This window comes from Misgurnus anguillicaudatus, chromosome 11 (genome assembly GCF_027580225.2).
Source record: "Misgurnus anguillicaudatus chromosome 11, ASM2758022v2, whole genome shotgun sequence".
NCBI lineage: Eukaryota > Metazoa > Chordata > Actinopteri > Cypriniformes > Cobitidae > Misgurnus > Misgurnus anguillicaudatus.
The window spans coordinates 31,102,146-31,122,695 of record NC_073347.2 but is presented as its reverse complement, the minus strand read 5'-3'; the positions used below and the strand labels follow the sequence as shown (position 1 = coordinate 31,122,695).

The following is a 20,550-nucleotide window of genomic DNA, read 5'->3' as shown; positions in this document are numbered from 1 at the left end:
TTCACGTATATCGATTTGGTGTCAAAGCTGTCAATCACGCCACGTATCTCCCACCCTGTGGAAGCATCTCGCCGGTCTCGTGAAGTTTCGTTGAAGCTCAGCACTGGATAGCCGAATAAACATAGCCTGGTGAGACAAAAATGACTTTCCTTCATCGAGGTAAACGTTTCCCCCCTGACGCCAGACGTACGTCTAGGAGTGACAAAATTACGGTAGGACTGTGCAAACAAAGTATCTGTCTAGCATTACCATGTCAGTGTATTGATTCATTGTCCCTTCATAGTTTGCAAGAGACATTTAATAAATTTATAATTAATATTAAATAAACTGAGCGTATTTAATAAACTAAGACGTAGGCTATTTAATAGGGGTGTAACGGTACGTGTATTCGAACCGGACCGTTTCGGTTCAGGGCTTTCGGCACGTGCACCGAAAGGCCGAATGCATTTTGTGTGCGCCTGTGCGGAACATAATACGTGCGTTTCCGCACGAACATATTAAGTGGCGCAAGTCTTCTGTCAAACATATAACATATTTCGGCCCGCAGAAAGATTTTTATTTACTTAGTTGTATATCCGTTTGATTATTGATGTAAACGTTGACGTGTCGTATCTAAAAGCGCATGTTAAACGCGTGTCAACGCGCTGCTTTGTTCTTTCAAAAGTGCGTGAGAGGATGCACGTCTTTCGTTGCTACGCATTCATGAGACGCGCTTTCTGTCACAGCAAGAATAAGGAATGCGTGATCAGATTTTTCATCTGCACCTCACGTCAATCATATCATTGTCACAATGCGATCAGCTGGTCGGGACAGAGAAGAGCTGTAACCCGGACTTACTCAGCTGTTACTCAGCTGCGGAGGGGTTCGTTAGTAAAGTCACAGCTTACATTGATGACACAAGCAAAGATTAGGAGAAACGTGCAAAAGATCAAAGATGGCTATGTATGCAGCTCACTAATCTCAAAATGAGTGTATAATAAGTATATCATCATGTTGCTTGCTATGCAGTTACACATAGAGCAGTAATATTATTTTTATACAGAGATGGTACATAGCCAATTCAATACTGTGAGGTAAACAATCCAAAATAAATCAAAACAGAAAATTTTTAGTGGCAAAAATGTAGGCTAATAGTTCATAAATGTATTCAGGAATTGAATTTGTTAGTTCAAGGTTTTAGTAGAAAAAGTTTAAGAGAAGGTTAAGATAAGAGTTACCTTCTGTTATAAAATAATGTAAAAAAGAACTTTGCAGTAGTATTTTATTTATTATTTTTTCATTTTATATATATTTTATCTGTTATATTTTAATAAAGTGTTTAAAAAAGTGTAAACAAATTGTAAAAAAAAGTTTAAAGTAATAAACAACCTGCAGTTTAATGTTTGCATTTCTCACTTACTGTACCGAAAATGAACCGAACCGTGGCTTCAAAACCGGGGTTCGCACCGAACCGTGATTTTTGCGTATCGTTACACCCCTACTATTTAATAAACTGAGCGTATTCATCTGTCAATATGAAACGTGACTCTGCCATTCTAATTAATGATCGGAAGAACGCGTATCGACCACCGTTACTGTAAAATATGCATGTATTTCCATTTAAACTCAATTTTGGTTAAATGTGGATTTTATCATTACACTGGCAAGAATATGGTTACATGTAAAGATGCCGTACCAAGTATGACAACGCTACATTCAACTGCTTTTGAAATACGGTGTTTTTTTCACTTCCTGAAAAGTAACCGTTTTGGACATACATGAGTTTCATCAGGCAGCAACGAAATATTTACATATTTAATATTACAATGAGTAACAATTAAACTATTTTTAACAGACTTTGTTAGCTATGCTGGAATGAGCTGTTTACTGATGTTTTCCCATTCATTTTCCTTACAGTCTTGATCTTTTCTTTCGCTGGCTTTTTGACAAGAAATTCCTGGATGAGGCAAGAATACGATTTGAGTATGTCCATGAGATATTATTGAACCCAATTATTATTAGTTATGAAATACTATAGGTTATAAAATCAAGATTTTGATATGAATGCTGAAAATGTCTGTTTCTGTTTGTCTGTCAGGTGCGTGTTTTTGCCGGATAATGGAGCTTTCTTTGTGAACTATGTTATTGCGTCTGCATTTATCGGTAACGCCATGGACCTGTTACGAATTCCTTATTTCCTGATGTACATGATCCGTCTGTGCCTGGCGCGCTCGGCTGCCGAGAGACGCAACGTTAAAAAGGTCTGTATTGTGCATTACAGGATCATTTACCATGTTCATATCAATGGTTGTTATTTGTGTATTGTTTGATCAACATGTGTTTGTGGTCTGTGTTTTAGCATCAAGCCTATGAGTTCCAGTTTGGTGCCGCTTATGCCTGGATGATGAATGTTTTCACTGTGGTCATGACCTACAGCATCACCTGCCCCATTATTGTGCCATTTGGTGAGTTTAAAAAGTTTCACAGTCAGATTTACTAAACATGGGAAAATTAGCGTGAGAGCCCAATTTCAGTAAGGGCGTGCTCACATAATACTAGACCGAACTGTGCCCGAGCACGATTATTCCCACAAGATTGCACTCGCATTGTACTTTCTTGATCCGACCATGCATTCGTCATTAGGATACACCACTTTATTGGGTACACCTGTCCCATTGCGCGTTAATGCAAATTTCTAATCAGCCAATCACATGGCACCAACTCAATGCATTTAGGCATGTAGACATGGTCAAGAGGATCTGCTGCAGTTCAAACCGAGCGTCAGAATGGGGAAGAAAGGTGATTTAAGTGACTTTGGAAGTGGCATGGTTGTTGGTGCCAGACGGGCTGGTCTGAGTATTTCAGAAACTGCAGATCTACTGGGATTTTCTCACACAACCATCTCAAGGGTTTACAGAGAATGGTCCAAAAAAAAAGAAAATATCCAGTGAGTGGCAGTTCTGTTGCCTTGTTGATGCCAAAGGTCAGAGAAGGATGGCCAATCTGGTTCGAGCTGATAGAAAGGCAACAGTAACTCAAATAACCACTCGTTACAACCGAGATATACAGAAGAGCATCTCTGAACGCACAACACGTCGAACCGTGAGGCAGATGGGCTACAGCAGCAGAAGACCACACCGTATGCCACTCCTGACAGCTTAAAACAGGAAACTAAGGCTACAATTCACACAAGCTCACCAAAATTGGACAATAGAAAATTGGAAAAACGTTGCCTGGTCTCATGAATCTTGATTTCTGCTGCGACATTCAGATGGTAGAGTCAGAATTTGGCGTCATCCTCTGATGGCTACTTCCAGCAGGATAACGTGCCATGTCATAAAGCGCAAATCATCTCAGACTGGTTTCTTGAATATGAGAATGTGTTCACTGTACTCAAATGGCCTCCACAGTCACCAGATCTCAACCCAATGGAACATTTTTGGGATGTGGTGGAACAGGAGCTTCGTGCCAAGGATGTGCAGCCGACAAATCTGCAGCAATTTTGCGTGATGTTATCATGTCAATATGGACCAAAATCTCTGAGGAATGTTTCCAGTACCTTGTTGAATCTGTGCCACGAAGGATTAAGGCAGTTCTGAAGCCAAACGGGGGTCCAAGCCGGTACTAGTAAGGTGTACATAATAAAGTGGCCGATGAGCGTACATCTTGAAAAGTGATGCTGCTGGCTCTTTGATCGCACCCTGGTTGCTGTCTGCAGTACAAGTCATAAACCCCGCTCTCTCCATGCAAATGAACGGAACTCTTGTCAAAATAAAGAATAAATTACACTTCCAATAAAATTTTCCGAAAGATACTTTTGGTCCTTTAAGGTAGTTGTTATCACGCTGATATATGTTCAAACACCTTTACTTGTCCCAGACTAAAATGCATGTTTGAGCTGCCTTATTTTAAAAACATTTTGCACTGACATATCTTAACATACATCAGTCACATTGTTTTGTCTAAAGTTCCACACTAGTATTGTTTTTTGTAAGGTATGTTTGTATAAACTACTTAAAGGCGGAGTGCACAATTTCTGAAAAACGCTTTGGAAAAGGGAGTTGGGCCGACTACCAAAACACACTTGTAGCCAATCAGCAGTAAGGGGTGTGTCTTCATTGCCTGGGTTGCGTATCTGTAGGGTGGTTTTATCAAAAGAAGGTCCAGATTCTATTGGGGTAGGGGCGTATTTGTTTAGGTGGCTTTCAAACATTGTGCACTCCGCCTTTAAATGTCCAAGTATAACTTAGGCTTGGTCCTGGAACAATCTAAACCTGCCTCAAAGTTATAAAAAAATGTGTGATAATCCTACTACATAAGTGCTCTTAAAACTGAAACCGAGTTGTCTTAATGTTGTGTGCAGGTCTTATGTACATGCTACTGAAGCACTTGGTGGACAGGTATAACATGTATTATGCGTACCTGCCTGCTAAACTGGATAAGAAAATCCACTCCGGAGCTGTGAACCAGGTGGTGGCCGCGCCCATCCTCTGCCTGTTCTGGTTGCTCTTCTTTTCTACTTTCCGTGCAGGTAAGGCAACACCAAACAGTGAATGTATAGCAAACCATAGCAAGCTGGCTACATAGACAGCTTTTTTGCCCAATACTAAACACAACACTGTTAGTGGAAAAAACAATGGGTCTCATTCATTAAGCATGTGTACGCACAATTTGTGCATGAGATGTTTGTACGGATGTTTTCACAAAAAAAAACGTGATTCAACAAAAACTTTCATGTACGCAAAAATTCAAGAAAGCCTAAAACCACTCGTACGCAATAATCACATAGGCTATCCTATAATCAAATACTAGGCTATAATTATTATTTTTATAAGAATGTTGATGTATAAAATGTACATGATTATATTTTATATTATAATATTTTCTGTATTATATATTAATATACATGATCTATATTATTATTATATACATTATACTATACATTATTCAGAGTTCGCACGTGTCCTTGAAAGATTGTAAATCTGGGGGAAACAATTCAAGGCCCTGGGAAATTTTTGAAAATATACATACATAGATACAGGTCATTGAAAGTGCTTGATTCTATTTTATGCAAGACGTTTTCTGGAAAAAATCCATATTATTATCTGTAGTGTAGTGTAGGATAGTATCATAAAAATTCTACTTTTAAGCACACGTGCTAAACTGTTCGCTTTAAATGTTTATATCTTCTGTATGTGAATGTTGATTTATACCAAAATGCTTTTTTGCATAGTTGTGAAAACATCTCGGGTTACGTATGTAACTGTTTTTCCCTGAGAAGGGAACGAGACGCTGTGTCTCCCTTGCCATACTTTCTGCGTCCCTGTAACGCCGTCTTTGGCAAAATTTTAGATAGCGATATACTTCCTGGCTCCTGCGTCACCCTGTCTTTGTCGTTAAGCCTCACCATTGGTTGAATTTGTTTGAACAATGTATCTTAAAAGGTAACTCGATGTAACCTTGCTCTCACTTGAAATGGGTCCCCACATTTAGTCCTTGAATTTGAGGGTATTGGACATGGAAAGTCCTTGAAAGGTCCTTGAATTTGAAGTTAACTAAGGTGTGGGAACCCTGATTTATTATAGCCTTTTTATTATAGAAGATGCACGTAATGACAAATCTTCACGCTTTCCTTCCTCACTTTTTAAATCTCTATATGAAAGCATCTAATGCCTAATGTAAACGTCATGTAAATGTAATGAGATGTCCAAACGTCAATCACTTGATTTCCTGTCTGTTTTGTTTTAGATACAGATGCGCGTCCCTGTCATATTAATTAAATGTCATAAGCACTGGCTTCCTCCAGAGACAGCAAAACCTACCAAATAAAAAATGCAAAGCAAAAGGGAACTTTACAGTTAATAAATATGATCATGGATTACTTTCTGGGCTCTTTTGCTTATTTGACAAACTGCTCTATTTTCTGCTCAAAGCCTTTATATGAAGCTGTTTTGGGCGTGTTTTATGCACCAACCTTGTGCACGCTCATGTAGAACACTGCAAACTCCAAAAAAGTATAAGAACAAATGAATGTGCAAAAGTTCAAATGTGCGTATAAATATAAAAAATGTAAGCAATTATTAGTAAATGAGACCCATTGTCTTTTATACTGAGCATTTTCGAAAAAATTATGCAGTGGTGGCTCGTGACGAGGGGCACAAATTCAAAATAAGTGTTCGGGTGTCGTGTGTTGCTTGTGTTTTCAAAATATGTGTTTGTTGCGTCATGTGAACAATGTGTATCACGTGTTTTGTCAAAATAAGTGCCTGCTGCACACGCGTCAAAAAAGTGTTTAAGAAATATTTTTTTTCCTTGTTTTATGCACAAAATCACTTACATTTGATATTTTTGGTCAAAAAAACTAGACTTATTTTCTTGGGTCGTTTTGCTCATCAAGAAAAAGCATCTTAATTTAAGAATTTTTTTATATTTTTACTGAAAACAAGACAGAAATACAAAAAAAAAATTTCTTGAAAAAATTTTTTTGCAGTGTTGCTCACGTTCACAAAATACACGCAAGACACTCCCTTAAAGGTAAACTTTGATTACACATGAGATTATGTGAGTATCTGGCAAACAGACGCATCTGCAGCAAGCACTTATTTTGACAAAACACGTGATGCACACAGGATCTCTCGTAGCGCAGAAAACATATTTTGAAAAAAGTAACCACACACATGACGGGCTACGTACATGTTGTGACGAACTTCACAGCGAGCGCCCTCGAAAAAAGAAGTCACCAGCCACCACTGATTTTATGTTTATGATGTTCTCTTGGGTAGATTGTAAACAAGAGTTAGCTTTGTTATTCTCTATCATAATATGCTAAAGTTTTTCTCTTTTCGATCTTTTAAACATTACACCAGGTTTTTCTGCTCCGACATCAGTGTTCACCTTCGTAGTTCTGGTCATCACCATCATCATTTGCCTTTCTCACGTCGTCTTCGGTCACTTCAAATACCTCAGTGCTCACAATTACAAGGTCAGAAACGCCCCCTTGCACCTCAGGATTTGGATTTCACAGCGCTTTTCAAAATCCTTATTTTTCTCTGATATTCTTCACAGATTGATTTGGACGGCGTGGACAATGGGCGCCCCCCAGACTCATCTCCACCTGTCAAGTCTGCAGTAAGTGTTTACGATCATCACACGCAATATAAGAAAAGAAAATGTTTTCATCTCTGTAGCTGTTTGAACCTTTAATCTTAACGCTGTTTTTATATTCCTCAGCAGACGTACGTCGCCCAAGTGCTGCAAGATCCAAACTCGGACGAGACGGGCAGCGACGAGGGGCAGGGCTCCTCGCAGGACGAGGAAGCGGGAAACGAGGTCTACTTCCAGTCAGGAGAAGACAGCCTTCTTGAGAACGAGGTGCGCCAGTGACCCGGGGCGCACCGTGTGCCGAACGTGGTGAAGCGAGCTGGTCTCCAAGCCCACCGAACAGAGATCCATAACATCTCTCTGTGCTGAATGTGTGTGTGTGTTTGTGTGTGTGTAAGTGTGAATCCATCACAGCTGATACACTCCTATATCGATGGGGCTTGGGGGCAGGATGGCCATTTCTCCAGAATGTGGAGTGACTCTGGAAATATGACTTTCAGTCACGCAATCCGTCACATTCTCATCATCTCTATCAGAAATTGGTTTGTCAGTTTCATAACGCTTAATAATGGTACCGTTACAAGCTCTCAATGTCTAATAAGTAAGCTAAAAATGAATGATTACTGAGAATTTACACTTTATTGGTTTAAATATGTCTATGTTGTGATGAACTAAAAACTATTAATAGTGCTATTTTAGATGGGCTTCAGTTAAGCACCAAAATTCGGTATTAATTCATTTATAGTTGGTCATAAACAATATCCTACATATTATACAAACATATTTGACCAATCTGAATCGTCCAAACCATTTAAATGACGTTGTAAGTATTCTTTTGAGTTTTGAGTAGGGAACACCGTTTACTTTGGCCCATCTGAAGTTTCACTATAGCGCAATATATTTAGGATGAACAAATTTATGCAACTTTCCGTGCATCTCCACTAAAGTGACTGTACGCGACATGAAGGTCATCTCAAGTTCCCCTTCGTGTCAGTAAATGTTAAATAACACTGAAAACTCGCTCCAGCCTGCTGACGAAACGAATCACGTAGAAAGCCGTAAACATAGACATCTCGCTGTTAAAAGCACTCCATCTTACACTGGCCAAACCGCAAGATCAACCGCTTCTGAACTCTTCTGCGCCTTCAGTGTTGAGAAATGTAAACCTCTGCATTAGTGCTGCATTGTTGCGTTGCGTGTTAGATATGCCTCTACTTTCTCAATCAGGCATCATACGGTCCGGTTCGAAATGTGTTACTTTAATATGGGATGCTTTAGATGGTGATACTGTAGCAAAATGCATAGCAAATTATTTTTTTGGACATGGGTGGGAGTATGTTTTTCTTTTTTATGCATGGACAATAAATAACAGCCTTTTCTAATCAGGAGTTTTATTTTATTAACACTAACAACCGTATTTGATCACGTAACGCATTTTACTTTATAGAAACACAAATGTAAAATGTGCATGACTAGATTCAAATCTCTTAACATCCTTAAAACTGGAATGAGATATTGTTTATTTGAATGATAACCTGTGTGCGTTTACTCTCTTTTCACTAGCTCTTCAACTGTTCGCAGTTTGATTGAGTTTAACAGGGTTTATGCTTCATTTATTTTAGGGGTTGAAACAGACAAAAATAATGCAAAACATGCACATCGACCCAAACGTAACTGTTAATGGAGAGTTTTTATTTCATTTTTGTTTGCACTAAATGTCCTTTTACTGTGAAAACAATGTTTCTTTCTACACTGCAAAAAATGATTTTCAAGAAAAAAATTCTTGGTGTTTTTGTCTTGTTTTCAGTAAAAATATCTACAAATACTTAAATTAAGATGCTTTTTCTTGATGAGCAAAACGACCCGGAGAAATGGGTCTGGTTTTTAGACCAAAAATATCAAGTTTAAGTGATTTTGTGTATAAAACAAAAAAAAACAAATTTTTCTTGAATTTAGTGTTTAAGAAAAATGTTCAAGATTTTTTTTTGCTTACCCCATTGGCAGATTTTTTTGCTTGTTTTATGCACAAAATCACTTAGATTGGATTTTTTTGGTCTAGAGACCAGACTTATTTTCTTGGGTCGTTTTGCTCATCAAGAAGGAGCATCTTGATTTGTGAATTTTTGGATGTTTTTACTGAGAACAAGACAAAAAAACACTGAGAATTTTTTTTTCTTGGAAATCATTTTTTGCAGTGTAAATACCTTTTAAAGGGATAGTTCACCCAATAGTCCATCATTGACTTCCATAGTAGGAAATTCCATTGTGTTTGTTTTCCTACTATGGAAGTCAATGGTTACAATCAGCTGTGTGCTTACCATCATTTATCAAAATATCTTCTTTTGTGTTCATCAGAAAAAAAGAAATTCATACAATGCAAAAAATGATTTTCAAGAAAAAAAATCTTTGTAGTTTTGTCTTGTTTTTAGTAAAAATATCTAAAAATTCTTAAATTAAGATGCTTTTTCTTGATGAGCAAAACGACAGATAAATAAGTCTAGTTTTTAGACCAGAAGTGTCAAATTTGGGTGATTTTGTGCATAAAACAAGCAACAAAAAAAACTTTTCTTGAATTTAGTGTTTAAGAAAAATGTTCAAGATTTTTTTGCTTACCCCATTGGCAGATTTTTTTTGCTTGTTTTATGCACAAAATCACTTAGATTTGATATTTTTGTTCTATAAACTAGACTTATTTTCTTGGGATATAAAAGAGAAAAATCATTTTAATTTGAGAATTTTGGGATATTTTTGCTGAAAACAAAAGACAAAAATATTTTTTTTTCTTGAAAATCATTTTTTGAAGTGAACAGGTTTAGAACAACATGAGGATGAGAAAATGATGACAGAATTTTTATTTTTGGGTGAACTATCCCTTTAAATAATTTTTGCATTAAATGAAGAAATGTCTCGTAATTTTTTTGAGACAGTTTGATTCCTAAAAAAGCCCAACATTAATTCCCATTACCTTTTCTTTTGTCTGGACAGTTTTTTTTAAAGCATGAAGTATATTCAGTACAGCAAATAGTACCATTAAAGTATACATGTTATTTTTGGGGTGAATGGGACCTGGATGTGTTCTTGACTGGTTTGTGAAGTTCGCTGTTTTAGGAAAAGTTTGTTTGGGAAACTAAATGCATACTGCAAGCAGACGAAGGCCGTGCCTGTTCACTAATTATAAAATCATTGTATTTCCCCGTCGCCTGATGGTTTTTGCTAGCAGCTCTTGTGTGTAGTTCTCATGTTATCATTTATTGTTTACAGGGATAGCAATGCAGTGTTGAAACTGTCATTTTCTGCAACAAATGTTGACTTGAAACTGTCAGGTGTATGTAACCTGTTGTCAGCTTGTAAACTGACATTGGGAAGCAAGCAAATAGGTGATATTTCTAAAAAAAATTATAATTAATTTATGTAAATCGCACTACTGGATTGATCACTGAGAAGCTTTTTAATTTTAAATGCAATGAACATTGTAGGCTATGCACTTTCATGTGAAACTGTAACATTGTCTTGGTGTATGTAAAACTATAAAGCCATTTTGTCATTCATCTGCTCTGGACAACATTGTCTTAAAATCCATTGCTCCTATGACTGGTGATTTCCATATGACTGCATTCTGGATCTATTTAAAGGAAGAAACACTTTTCTTACGCATGATGAACTGGCAATAATAAGTTATTTAATGCATATGCTTTACCCATTTGTTACAACTATTGTCCATTATATTTATTTCATTTGTTTTATTTCCATCTGTTAAATTATGCGCCTGTCGGACTGGAGTGAAGCTGTTAAAACTGTAATATTTATGTAAATAGAAGCAATGCGCTGCTCTTGAAACACTAAACTGTATTTACATTTGTACAGCTTAGCCAGCAAAACAATGTACAGTCCTTCATGAGTTTTCTGTTTGCTTTGGTCCGTGTCAGAAAGATCTAATCGTATGATGCTTGCGATTGCTGTTTTTAATAGTTTTGTATCTCAACCCCCCCCCCAAATGATCTTTTGTACAGTGTCATTATCCAACTCTTCCATGTCTTAAAAAAATAAAATGGACATTTACTGACAAAACAATAGATGGTGTTTTTATGGCATTTGTTAATGGCATTAAGGTCAAAATACAGGAATAATAACAATAATAGCTAGTTTTATCTTTTTTATGACAGAATTTTTATTTTTGGGTGAACTGTCCCTTTAAGGCACGTTGGTCATCAACATGTAGGTCAGTATGCATAATACAAAGTATTATACACTGCAAAATATATATATATATATATTATAATTTTATATATATATATTTTCTTAAAATAGGCAGATTTTTGCTTGTTTTAAGCACCAACTCACTTAAATTAGATTTTTAGATTTTTTTTGTCTAAATATTACAGACAACAATACCTAGTAAGAACGTCATTTCTTGCAGTTTACTACAATGTCCATTAAACAATTATTATTTTTCTATCCAAATAATTAAAAATATTTAAATGAGAATGGTCTGTCAATGCAAATTTAATACAGGGGTTACATTATTGCAATGATATTCAACCTCTCATACACTACAAAAAAAATGATTTTCAAGAAAATAAATATCTAAAAATTCTTAAATTAAGATGCTTTTTCTAGCAAAACAACCCAAGAAAATAAGTCTAGTTTTTAGACCAAAAATATAAAATTTAAGTGATTTTGTGCATAAAACAAGCAAAAAATCTGCCAATGGGATAAGCAAATTTTTCTTGAAATTAGTGTTTAAGGAAAATGTTCAAGATTTTTTTTGCTTACCCCATTGGCAGATTTTTTTTTTCTTGTTTTATGCACAAAATCACTTAAATGTGATATTTTTGGTTTAAAAACTAGACTTATTTTCTTGGGTCGTTTTGCTCATCAAGAAAAAACATCTTAATTTAAGAATTTTTAGATATTTTTACTGAAAACAAGACAAAAATACTAAGATTTTTTTGACAAATCATTTTTGCAGTGAAGAGGTTTAAAAAAAATTTTTCTTCAAATAACGGTCATGATGATGTAATTTTATGATTGCGTTTTTCCCCTCTTTTTTTAACACGAAACAATGAGTACTGTAATCTTTGACTAGTCTTGTGTTGGGTCTTGTGATTTGTCTTTAGTGAAAGAAAACGCAGGCAGAACCATAAGCTCATTTCAGCTTCGAATGAATCATTCTTTAAAACCAATTCTTTTTTATTACTTTATGTAAGCACTCAAATATCACTCAATAATTTGTTCATATTGAAGTTACTACTAAAGTAAGTGCTGAAAATACGAAATATAAAATGTATGGGTGGACTTTTAACTAGTGATTCGTTGTTATATGTATCGTTCAAATGAATCGACTCGCTCAAAAATGATTCGGACGTGCCAACGCGGTTTTCCTCAGAGCATTCGTGTCATGTAATGCTGTTTCTAGTGCTGTAGGTGTGTCGTTTCGGGTTTCGATGTGATATGGAGGGTGTTAATACATGGACAACTTCACTATGACTTTAACTTAGTCTTTAGAGAGGATTTTGTGTCATTTTTTTGTGTTTTCTGGTGTTTTTTGGTGTCTTGAATGTTTTTAACAGAAGAGCTGAAGGAGTCATGGACGGAGCTCTGGCTGTATTTCTCCTTTCTTTAGCGATGTTTTTGGGCTGTTTATTGCTAGGGATTATTCCACTATTGATCAGTTTATCAGAGGTAAGAAACTTTACAATGTTTTTGTTTTTATTTATATTCAATAAGTGTTTGTGATCTTTACACATGTACAACGGGATAAGTCTGTTACGTTCATTATTATTTAGTCAATGTAACACTGATTTTAATACAGATGTAACAGTGCAATACAGCTTGTATATGTGTATTTATTAAAAAGTATTGCATGCATTGCAGTTTTTATTATGTTTTGTTCTTTTGAACTTTCTTTCAAACCAGTTTGACTTCAGACACGTAGCTGTTCGTCATTTTAAATTTCGCATGTGCTTTTAAAGAGCTATCATTGGTTTTACATGACATTTAAGTATTTTAAAGAATTGTATTGCCATGATAAATGTCAAAAATAAACATCAGTTTCACCCTAACAGCGAAAACTGCAGCTGATAACTGTACTAGGGGCGGGGCTTCTATGTGGCACCGCTCTGTCAATCATCATCCCGGAGGGGGTGGAGTTAGTGCAAGACTCATGGAAAGGTAATACAAAGTTTATCTTCATCCACTTCCCTTTTAGGCTATTTTATATGCACTACCTTAAATTGCATTGAGTTTCCTGTTTGTTTTGTTTGAGTCTTTATATTCATTTACCAGAAGTTATATAAAATAAACTGGCTTAGTTGAGCCAGGAAGCTGGGAAGTTTTTGAAAATATACATACATAGATACAGGTCATTGAAAGTGCTTGAATTTATTTTATGCAAGAAGTTTTCTGGAAAAAATCCATATTATTCCCTGTGTAGTGTAGGATAATATCATTTTAAAATTTATAAAATTTTAGACTTTTGAAGCTCATGTGCTAAACTGTTCGCTTTAAATGCTTATATCTTCTGTATGCAAATGTTGATTTATACCAAAATGCTTTTTTGCATAGTTGTGTTTGACACATGAAAACGTCTCGGGTTACGTATGTAACTGTTGTTCGCTGAGAAGGGAATGAGCCGCTGTGTCTCCCTTGCCATACTTCATGCGTCCCTGTAACGCCGTCTTTGGCAATATTTCAGATAGCGATATACTTCCTGTCTTCCGCGTCACCCAGTTTTTGTCGTTAAGCCTCACCATTGGTTGAATTTGATATAGACATTCAGACGCACTTACCCCTGGAGGCGTCCCCAAAGTGTCACCGCAGTGACGCAGCGCGATTTCCCTCAAAACGGAACTGTAACAATGTATCTTAAAAGGTAACACGATGTAACCTTGCTCTCATTTAAAATGTGTCCCCATATTTAGTCCTTGAATTTGAGGATATTGGACCTTGAAAGTCCTTGAAAGGTCCTTGAATTTAAAGTTAACTAAGGTGTGCCATGAAATTTTAGAAGTGCAGAGCATACAAAACTCCAATCACACAGTATGAGTCCTGATTAATTTTACGCCCCTTTTGATTGCCAGGATATTATCTGCCCTAATCATTTGCTGTTTTTGAACAATGTCAGATAGTGGGGAAAATGCTTTTGTCTGCTGAAACCGGTTATAGGACAATATATCGGTGCATCCTTAACAGACAGCAGTGTATTTACTTTTCATACACCCTCTCAACAAACTGAAATACACCTTTAATCGGACCTTTCTGCTATTTAAACATTAGGAGATCATTATGTTTGACAATGAATGTGTTTTGTTAAATAGATCGGTATTGTTCCTCTGTGGTACAGAGTCAAAATATCTCTGAGTCCAATTCAACACTTCCTCCGGCCGCAGAGAAACCCCTTCGTCCTCACGTCTTCATAGGATTGTCTCTTGTCGTGGGCTTTGTGTTCATGTTTGTGGTGGACCAGATAGCCAGCTACTGCACCATCCACGGTACCCGCTCCTTTATTCATCACAAAAACACAAATCTATATTCATACACATAATTCTTTCAGATGTGGTCTCTGTGCAGATATTATTACAGCATGATACTTACAGTACTAAATACTGTGCCTTATTTCAGACATAAGTGTACTAGATTATAGTCGCGTGACCTCAATGTTAATCAAGAGGTTTTTGTTTTATGCATTTTTATAACTTTGAGGGTAATGCTAGACCAATATATATAGCATTGGCTGATATATCAGCCGATATTTGGATTATTGTTTTTATCAGCATTGTCTGATAATTCTTTTACATCAGCCAATAAATCTTTCTGTTCCTTTGAATTTGTTGTACCTACATTTATATTTACAAAGCCAAAGTCTAACAGACATAAAATGACCAATCATTAATTTTTTAACCTGACATCACGTTGTGTTACACAGAACAACAGTTTACACTTATAGCATATTGTAATGTACTTCAAAATGGTACATTTATAAATATACAAATGTTTATTTAGTTTCACTATTTTCTGTCCCTCATTTACTGTAATTTCATTTGTGTTATATCGGCATCATACAGCATAATAAAAACATTACACTGGTTTCCACACATCTACAATCAGAGAGGTTTAATTGTGCGGAAAACAGGCCGATGTGGGATGCTCTCCTGAGATTATTTCTCTTCTATTTGAATTCCCAGAATCTCAAGCACGCATGTCCAGTAACTACAGTGTTACTGCAACTCTGGGTTTAGTTATTCACGCTGCAGGTAACAAACTTCTCACTTTCTCTATTATGTTTCCACACATTGTATGCTTCCCATAATACTCAGATATGCAGATAACAAAATCTGTTTGAAACCAGACGACTGGTGTCATTGTGTCTGAGATTGGTATTTTATGGCTACTTTTAATAATTCACTGTTTTGTTCAGCCGGTCTAAAGCTGGTACTACTTACTGTGTGTCAGCAAAATATACATTATATGCATACAATTATTAAGATGCCCCCTTCTAGTGAACAGGTTGGCTACTTTAGTCATTTCTGTGAGCACAAATATTACTGCTACAGCATATAATGATAATCTAGAGCAGTGGTTCTCAAACTTTTTCCGCGTGCGGCCCCCCTTGTGTACGGTGCATTCCTTCGCGGCCCCCCCAAAGAAAATTTATGACAAAAACTGTTCTAAAATTTTAATTAAACAAAACATATTAAGTTATACAAAGTAGGGCTGTTGGTTAGTAGCCTTTTTTTTTTTAGGTTTAATTACACAGAATTTATGATAAATGAATGTATTTTATAAAATGTCATAAAACTGGGGCCCCCCTGGCACCATCTCGCGGCCCCCAGTTTGAGTACCACTGATCTAGAGAATTGTGTGCAGTTTGGTCAGGGCCATTTTTTGTTCCAACATGCCAATGTCACTACCCTGAAAGCAATTTTGTGTTTAAAGATGTCTTGGAGAAGACCTATCATAATGACATTTTTTCATGTTTAAGTGCTATGGTTGGGTCCCCAGTGCTTTTGTCAACCTAGAGGGTCTGAATGGGATCGGCCCAGTGGTTTGGTTTTGGTGAGCCATTCTCTGCAGGCATGTGAAGAAATGGGTAGTTGAAGTTTGGCTCCCCTTGTGATGTCAGAGGGGGTAGTGCCGCCCCTTGGTCTGCAGTTTTCCAGCCATGGCACTGCCATTTGGTGCAGAGATCAGCTCATTTGATTTTTTTTATTTGCTCGCACCTACAAAGTGGCAATTTTATCATGCTATAATAAATTATCTATAATGGTAGTTTGAGCTAAAACTTCACTTACGTAATTTGAAGAGTTTCGTTGCAAAACGAGATAAATCCATTTTTTTAACATTTTTGTCAAAACATGTTTAATATTATGTTATCATGTTATTATTTTGTTTTATGGTGCTACTTAGACGTATTTTTTAAGTTATGAAGGTTTAAATCAAAACAAACCAACTGCAGTTGCATTGAAATTAATTGGAATGCACAACCTAAAAACGAGATTTCTGAACAATTAAAAAAACGGTGGTTATCTCGTTTTGCAACGAAACTCTTCATTTGGAGACACCAAAGATTTATTTGACATCTTAAAAATGTCTTCTGAAATGTCCCATTTAATAGCTATCCAAACACAGTCCAGACTTCTAGGGTAAAAAAGGCAAAATTTGGGCGAAATTTTATAGAAGTCTAACCATAATCTCATAAACTCATAATCGCATCGAATATAATCATATTAAAACAGGAGGCGCATGCCGTTTTTAATCAGAGTATGCAGCCATGTAAACACTTTAATAGCATCTATACCGCACTAAACTAACGTGCGTGTGTGTTTTTGTCACGCACCTTAAGCGTGAATTTGTTTTAAATGGGACATTTTACATACTTTTTTAAGATGTAAAATATATCTTTAACATGTTATAAATCATGTGTGACATGTTTATATCATGTTAAAATTGTCGCTTTGTAAGTGTGAGCAAAAATTTGCCATTTTTGGGTGTGTCCTTTTAAATGCAAATGAGCTGATCTCTGCAATGGATGGCAGTGCTGTGGTTGGATGGTGCGGATTGGGGGGCGGTGTTATCTCATTCTGGCATCACAGGGGGAGCCAGGTTTCAGTTACCTATTTTTTCGTATGCTTGCAGAGAATGGTTTGCCGAGGCTGAATTGCTGGGTTGATCTTTTTCACATTTTCTGGGTTGATAAAAGCACTGGGGACCCAATTATACCACTTAAACATGAAAAAAGTCAGATTTTATGATATGTCCTCTTTAAACTTGACATTTAGGAAGTTTTGCCTGAATTCTGCATTCTGCCTTCATCCAGAAACAGCTCACATAACGCAAAAGCAGCATATAAACCGTTACAGGCACTGTTATCATATTTCTGTTTTCAACATGGCACAAATACTGAAATACATACATAATAAGAATGTGTTTTTTATTTAACGTAAGTAAATTAAAACATTGGACAGTATATGTAAGTTCATCATTTATGCTCTACATTGGGCTGAATGATGTGTGAATATTAAGCATTTATTAATAAGCAATTATTAGCGAATAATCAGAAAATAAAAACTCTAGTGAAGAGGTTAGCGCCAGTCATGTAACAATCTTACTGTGATTAAGTCCTTATTCAATCGCATTATTGGTGTACATGTTAACGTAGTCAATGACTTGTACTGTATTCAGGTAAACATGGAAGAGTCATTTTTTTTAAACAGAAAAATGCCCTTCCAAAATTGTTGGACCAAAGTAATATGCAACCCAGGACTACACCAGTGCTTCCCAATCCTGGTCCTCGAGGCCCCCCTGACAGAAAGTTTTAGATGTCTCCCTAACAAGCTGATGAGTTAAAACTTTCTGGGAGGAGGGCCTCGAGGACCAGGATTGGGAAGCACTGGACTACACAACCAGTCTTAAGGGTCATTTTTTATTTTTACATCATCTAAAAATTAAATAAATACACTTTCCATTGATGCATGGTAAGGATAGGACAATATTTGGAATCTGAGAGTTCAAAAATAATGTAAAGATAAAATTACCTTAGCAACACGTATTACTAATGATAAATACATTTTGGATATTTTTAGGGTAGGAAATTTACTAAATATATTCATAGAACATGATCTTTACTTAATATCCTAATGATTTTGGCATATTTCTTTTTAAATTTTGCCTATAGAATGTATTATTGGCTGTTGCTAAGTATACCAGCATAGTAATATGGTGTAGTATCAATATTTGTTTTGATTGGAATAACTAAAATAGATAAACACGTAAGAAACGGCTCACCCAAAAATGAAACATCATTGTGTTTTGGAAGGTGCATCCCAGACAGCAGACGACTCTGGACTCCGGTGCAGATCCGGCCCGGAATCGTCTGCTGTCTGGGACATTATCTCTATCTCTGTCTCTGCTCAGCTGATGGAGTTGCTCTGGGAGCGGCTGTCGTCTCATCACAGGTCTCTGTTCAGGTGGTCGTGTTTTTTGCTGTAATTTTACACAAGGTGAGACTTCATCAATAAGACCAATAAATACGAGAGTAAATAAATGAAATAGAAATGAATGTCAAAACATGTAGATAATAGAGAAAAAATATTATAAATTCAGGACCATTTTTAAAGTATTGTTGATTCATGATCATGATTATTATCAGGATTGTTACATATATATATAAAACTATTTTAAAAAGTGTCTCTCTTTGTTGTTCAGGCTCCAGCTGCGTTTGGTTTGGTCTCTTTCCTCATGCACGCTGATATGGAGAGGAAGACCATCCAGAAGCATTTACTGGTGTTTTCTGCCGCTGCGCCACTGCTTGCGATCAGCACTTTTTTCATCCTGAGCGCGGTAAGAGACTTTGTCTCTCCTCTGAGACAATAGTTTGCCAGGCAACACCTGTGACGAGCCCTTTTAGAGATCTGCTTAAGCAACACTGCCTTTATGTATGACTTTATGCACTTATGTTAGTCATGATTTAATGTACCAAAACATTTACATACACATTGGCACACTTCTCAAAAGTGATTTACAGTACATTCAAACTATAATATATTTTATCAGCATAAGATTGTATACCCATGAATCTTTGCAGTGTTAATGCTCTACTGAGCTAGCAAAAGTAATATAATGATATAAATATTTCCTCTTTGCAGACTAATGGATCTTCTCAGAACCGTCTGAGCGTGACAGGAATCGGGATGCTTTTCTCAGGCGGGACTTTCTTATATGTGGCCACGGTTCATATTTTACCCGAAATCAGCAGCAGAGGACAGCAGCGCTCCTCTTATGGACACCATCACGCAGTAGCGGGAGGACACCAGCAGGGGGGAATGGGAATACTGGAGAGTCTCACTTTTATACTGGGGACTGGATTACCTGTGCTGTTGGCTCTGGGCCTGCCGGATGATTGATTAGTTTGACAATTAGATTTAACACAACAAACAGAAGCGGTCACGTATGCTTTATGTTTGCTCAGGCTGCTTTTATTACATTTGTTTTATCTGCTGACGACAGAGATCTGTTTTTACTTTATCAGAATAAAACCCTTACAAAAATGACCTGTGGTTACCATGATACTTAAAGGGATAGTTCACCCAAAAAAAAATAATTCTCATGTTGTTACAAACCTGTTTAAATTTGTATAAACCAGTCTGATCAGAAGCCCCATTGACTTCGAGTAGTATTTTTTTCTACTGTGGTTCTCAATGGGGCTTCTAATCGGTTTGGTTACTAACATTCCTTAAAATATTTTCCTTTGTGTTCAGCAGAACAAAGAAAGTTATACCGGTTTGTAACAACATGAGGGTAAGTAAATAATGACTGAATTTTATTTTTCGGAGAACTATCCCTTTAATAGTTACCCTATTCATTTATCATTGTATTTATTTAAGGTTCCAAAAATAACGTGTTGATATTATGGTACAATTTGACAGTGAAGTATTTTAGGGTACTGAAGTGTTTATGTGTATTGGACTTCCTGATGTAGGGGGGTGGAAACAGTTTGTGTATTTTTGTGCTCTATCTGTTTGTGTGTGTTCAAAGCTTTCCTGTTACACAAGTGAAGCTAAATAGTGAAGTAAGGAATATTTACATAAGATGCAGCACACCTGGGTAAAGTGTGTCTTCTGGTCGATGTTTCCTGACAATTCCGGATGACTTGTTTTGGAAATGTTTTGGATTTACTAGGAATGACATCAATTCTTGACTTGCCAACATTTGGATTCCCTAGAAAAACATCTGGGAAACATCTAGAATCTGTTTGTCCTGCAGTTTTATTGCCACGAAGCTGCAAAACGTATTTGTTTGTTAAATGTTTGTGTAAGCCAAGAATGTTCTAGTCTTTGTATTAGGCCAGTGGTTTTCAAACTGGGGGACTAAAATACATTGTTTATTGTGAGAATTTTAACACATTTGAATTAAAATGGAGCAAAAAATAATAATAATTTATATTTAAATTAAATATAAGTGCCCTAAAAACCT

The 20,550-nt window shown here is 36.3% G+C and overlaps 2 protein-coding genes across 4 annotated transcripts in view; both read left to right on the top strand.

Annotated features, from left to right (window-relative positions):
* Positions 1-8,741, top strand: part of tmem63ba (transmembrane protein 63Ba) — a 63,253-nt gene extending 54,512 nt beyond the window's left edge. For 2 of the 3 annotated variants that reach the window (XM_055171138.2, XM_055171136.2), the window contains 7 exons: positions 1,897-1,962; positions 2,078-2,240; positions 2,339-2,444; positions 4,343-4,510; positions 6,846-6,961; positions 7,045-7,107; positions 7,210-8,741. In XM_055171138.2, the coding sequence (XP_055027113.1) occupies positions 1,897-1,962; positions 2,078-2,240; positions 2,339-2,444; positions 4,343-4,510; positions 6,846-6,961; positions 7,045-7,107; positions 7,210-7,362 (835 nt within the window). In that variant the 3' untranslated portion in view covers positions 7,363-8,741. The remainder of the gene's footprint in view (positions 1-1,896; positions 1,963-2,077; positions 2,241-2,338; positions 2,445-4,342; positions 4,511-6,845; positions 6,962-7,044; positions 7,108-7,209) is intronic. The other variant, XM_055171137.2, reaches the window with a different exon arrangement.
* A 3,686-nt stretch (positions 8,742-12,427) lies between these two features.
* LOC129415523 (zinc transporter ZIP9) lies at positions 12,428-20,550 on the top strand. Its single transcript, XM_055169519.2, has 7 exons — positions 12,428-12,762; positions 13,146-13,251; positions 14,397-14,570; positions 15,264-15,332; positions 18,493-18,578; positions 18,784-18,918; positions 19,224-20,550. Exons 1-7 carry the CDS (start codon positions 12,667-12,669, stop codon positions 19,479-19,481), a joined length of 924 nt encoding a protein of 307 aa, XP_055025494.2. The 5' UTR covers positions 12,428-12,666; the 3' UTR covers positions 19,482-20,550.

Bases quoted from the DNA above. Each gene is read 5' to 3' on its own strand.
- LOC129415523 (XM_055169519.2), top strand. From the start codon at position 12,667: ATGGACGGAGCTCTGGCTGTATTTCTCCTTTCTTTAGCGATGTTTTTG. The intron at 18,579-18,783 runs GTGAGACTTCAT...TTTGTTGTTCAG, and splicing joins TTGCTGTAATTTTACACAAG to GCTCCAGCTGCGTTTGGTTT. The intron at 18,919-19,223 runs GTAAGAGACTTT...TCCTCTTTGCAG, and splicing joins CTTTTTTCATCCTGAGCGCG to ACTAATGGATCTTCTCAGAA.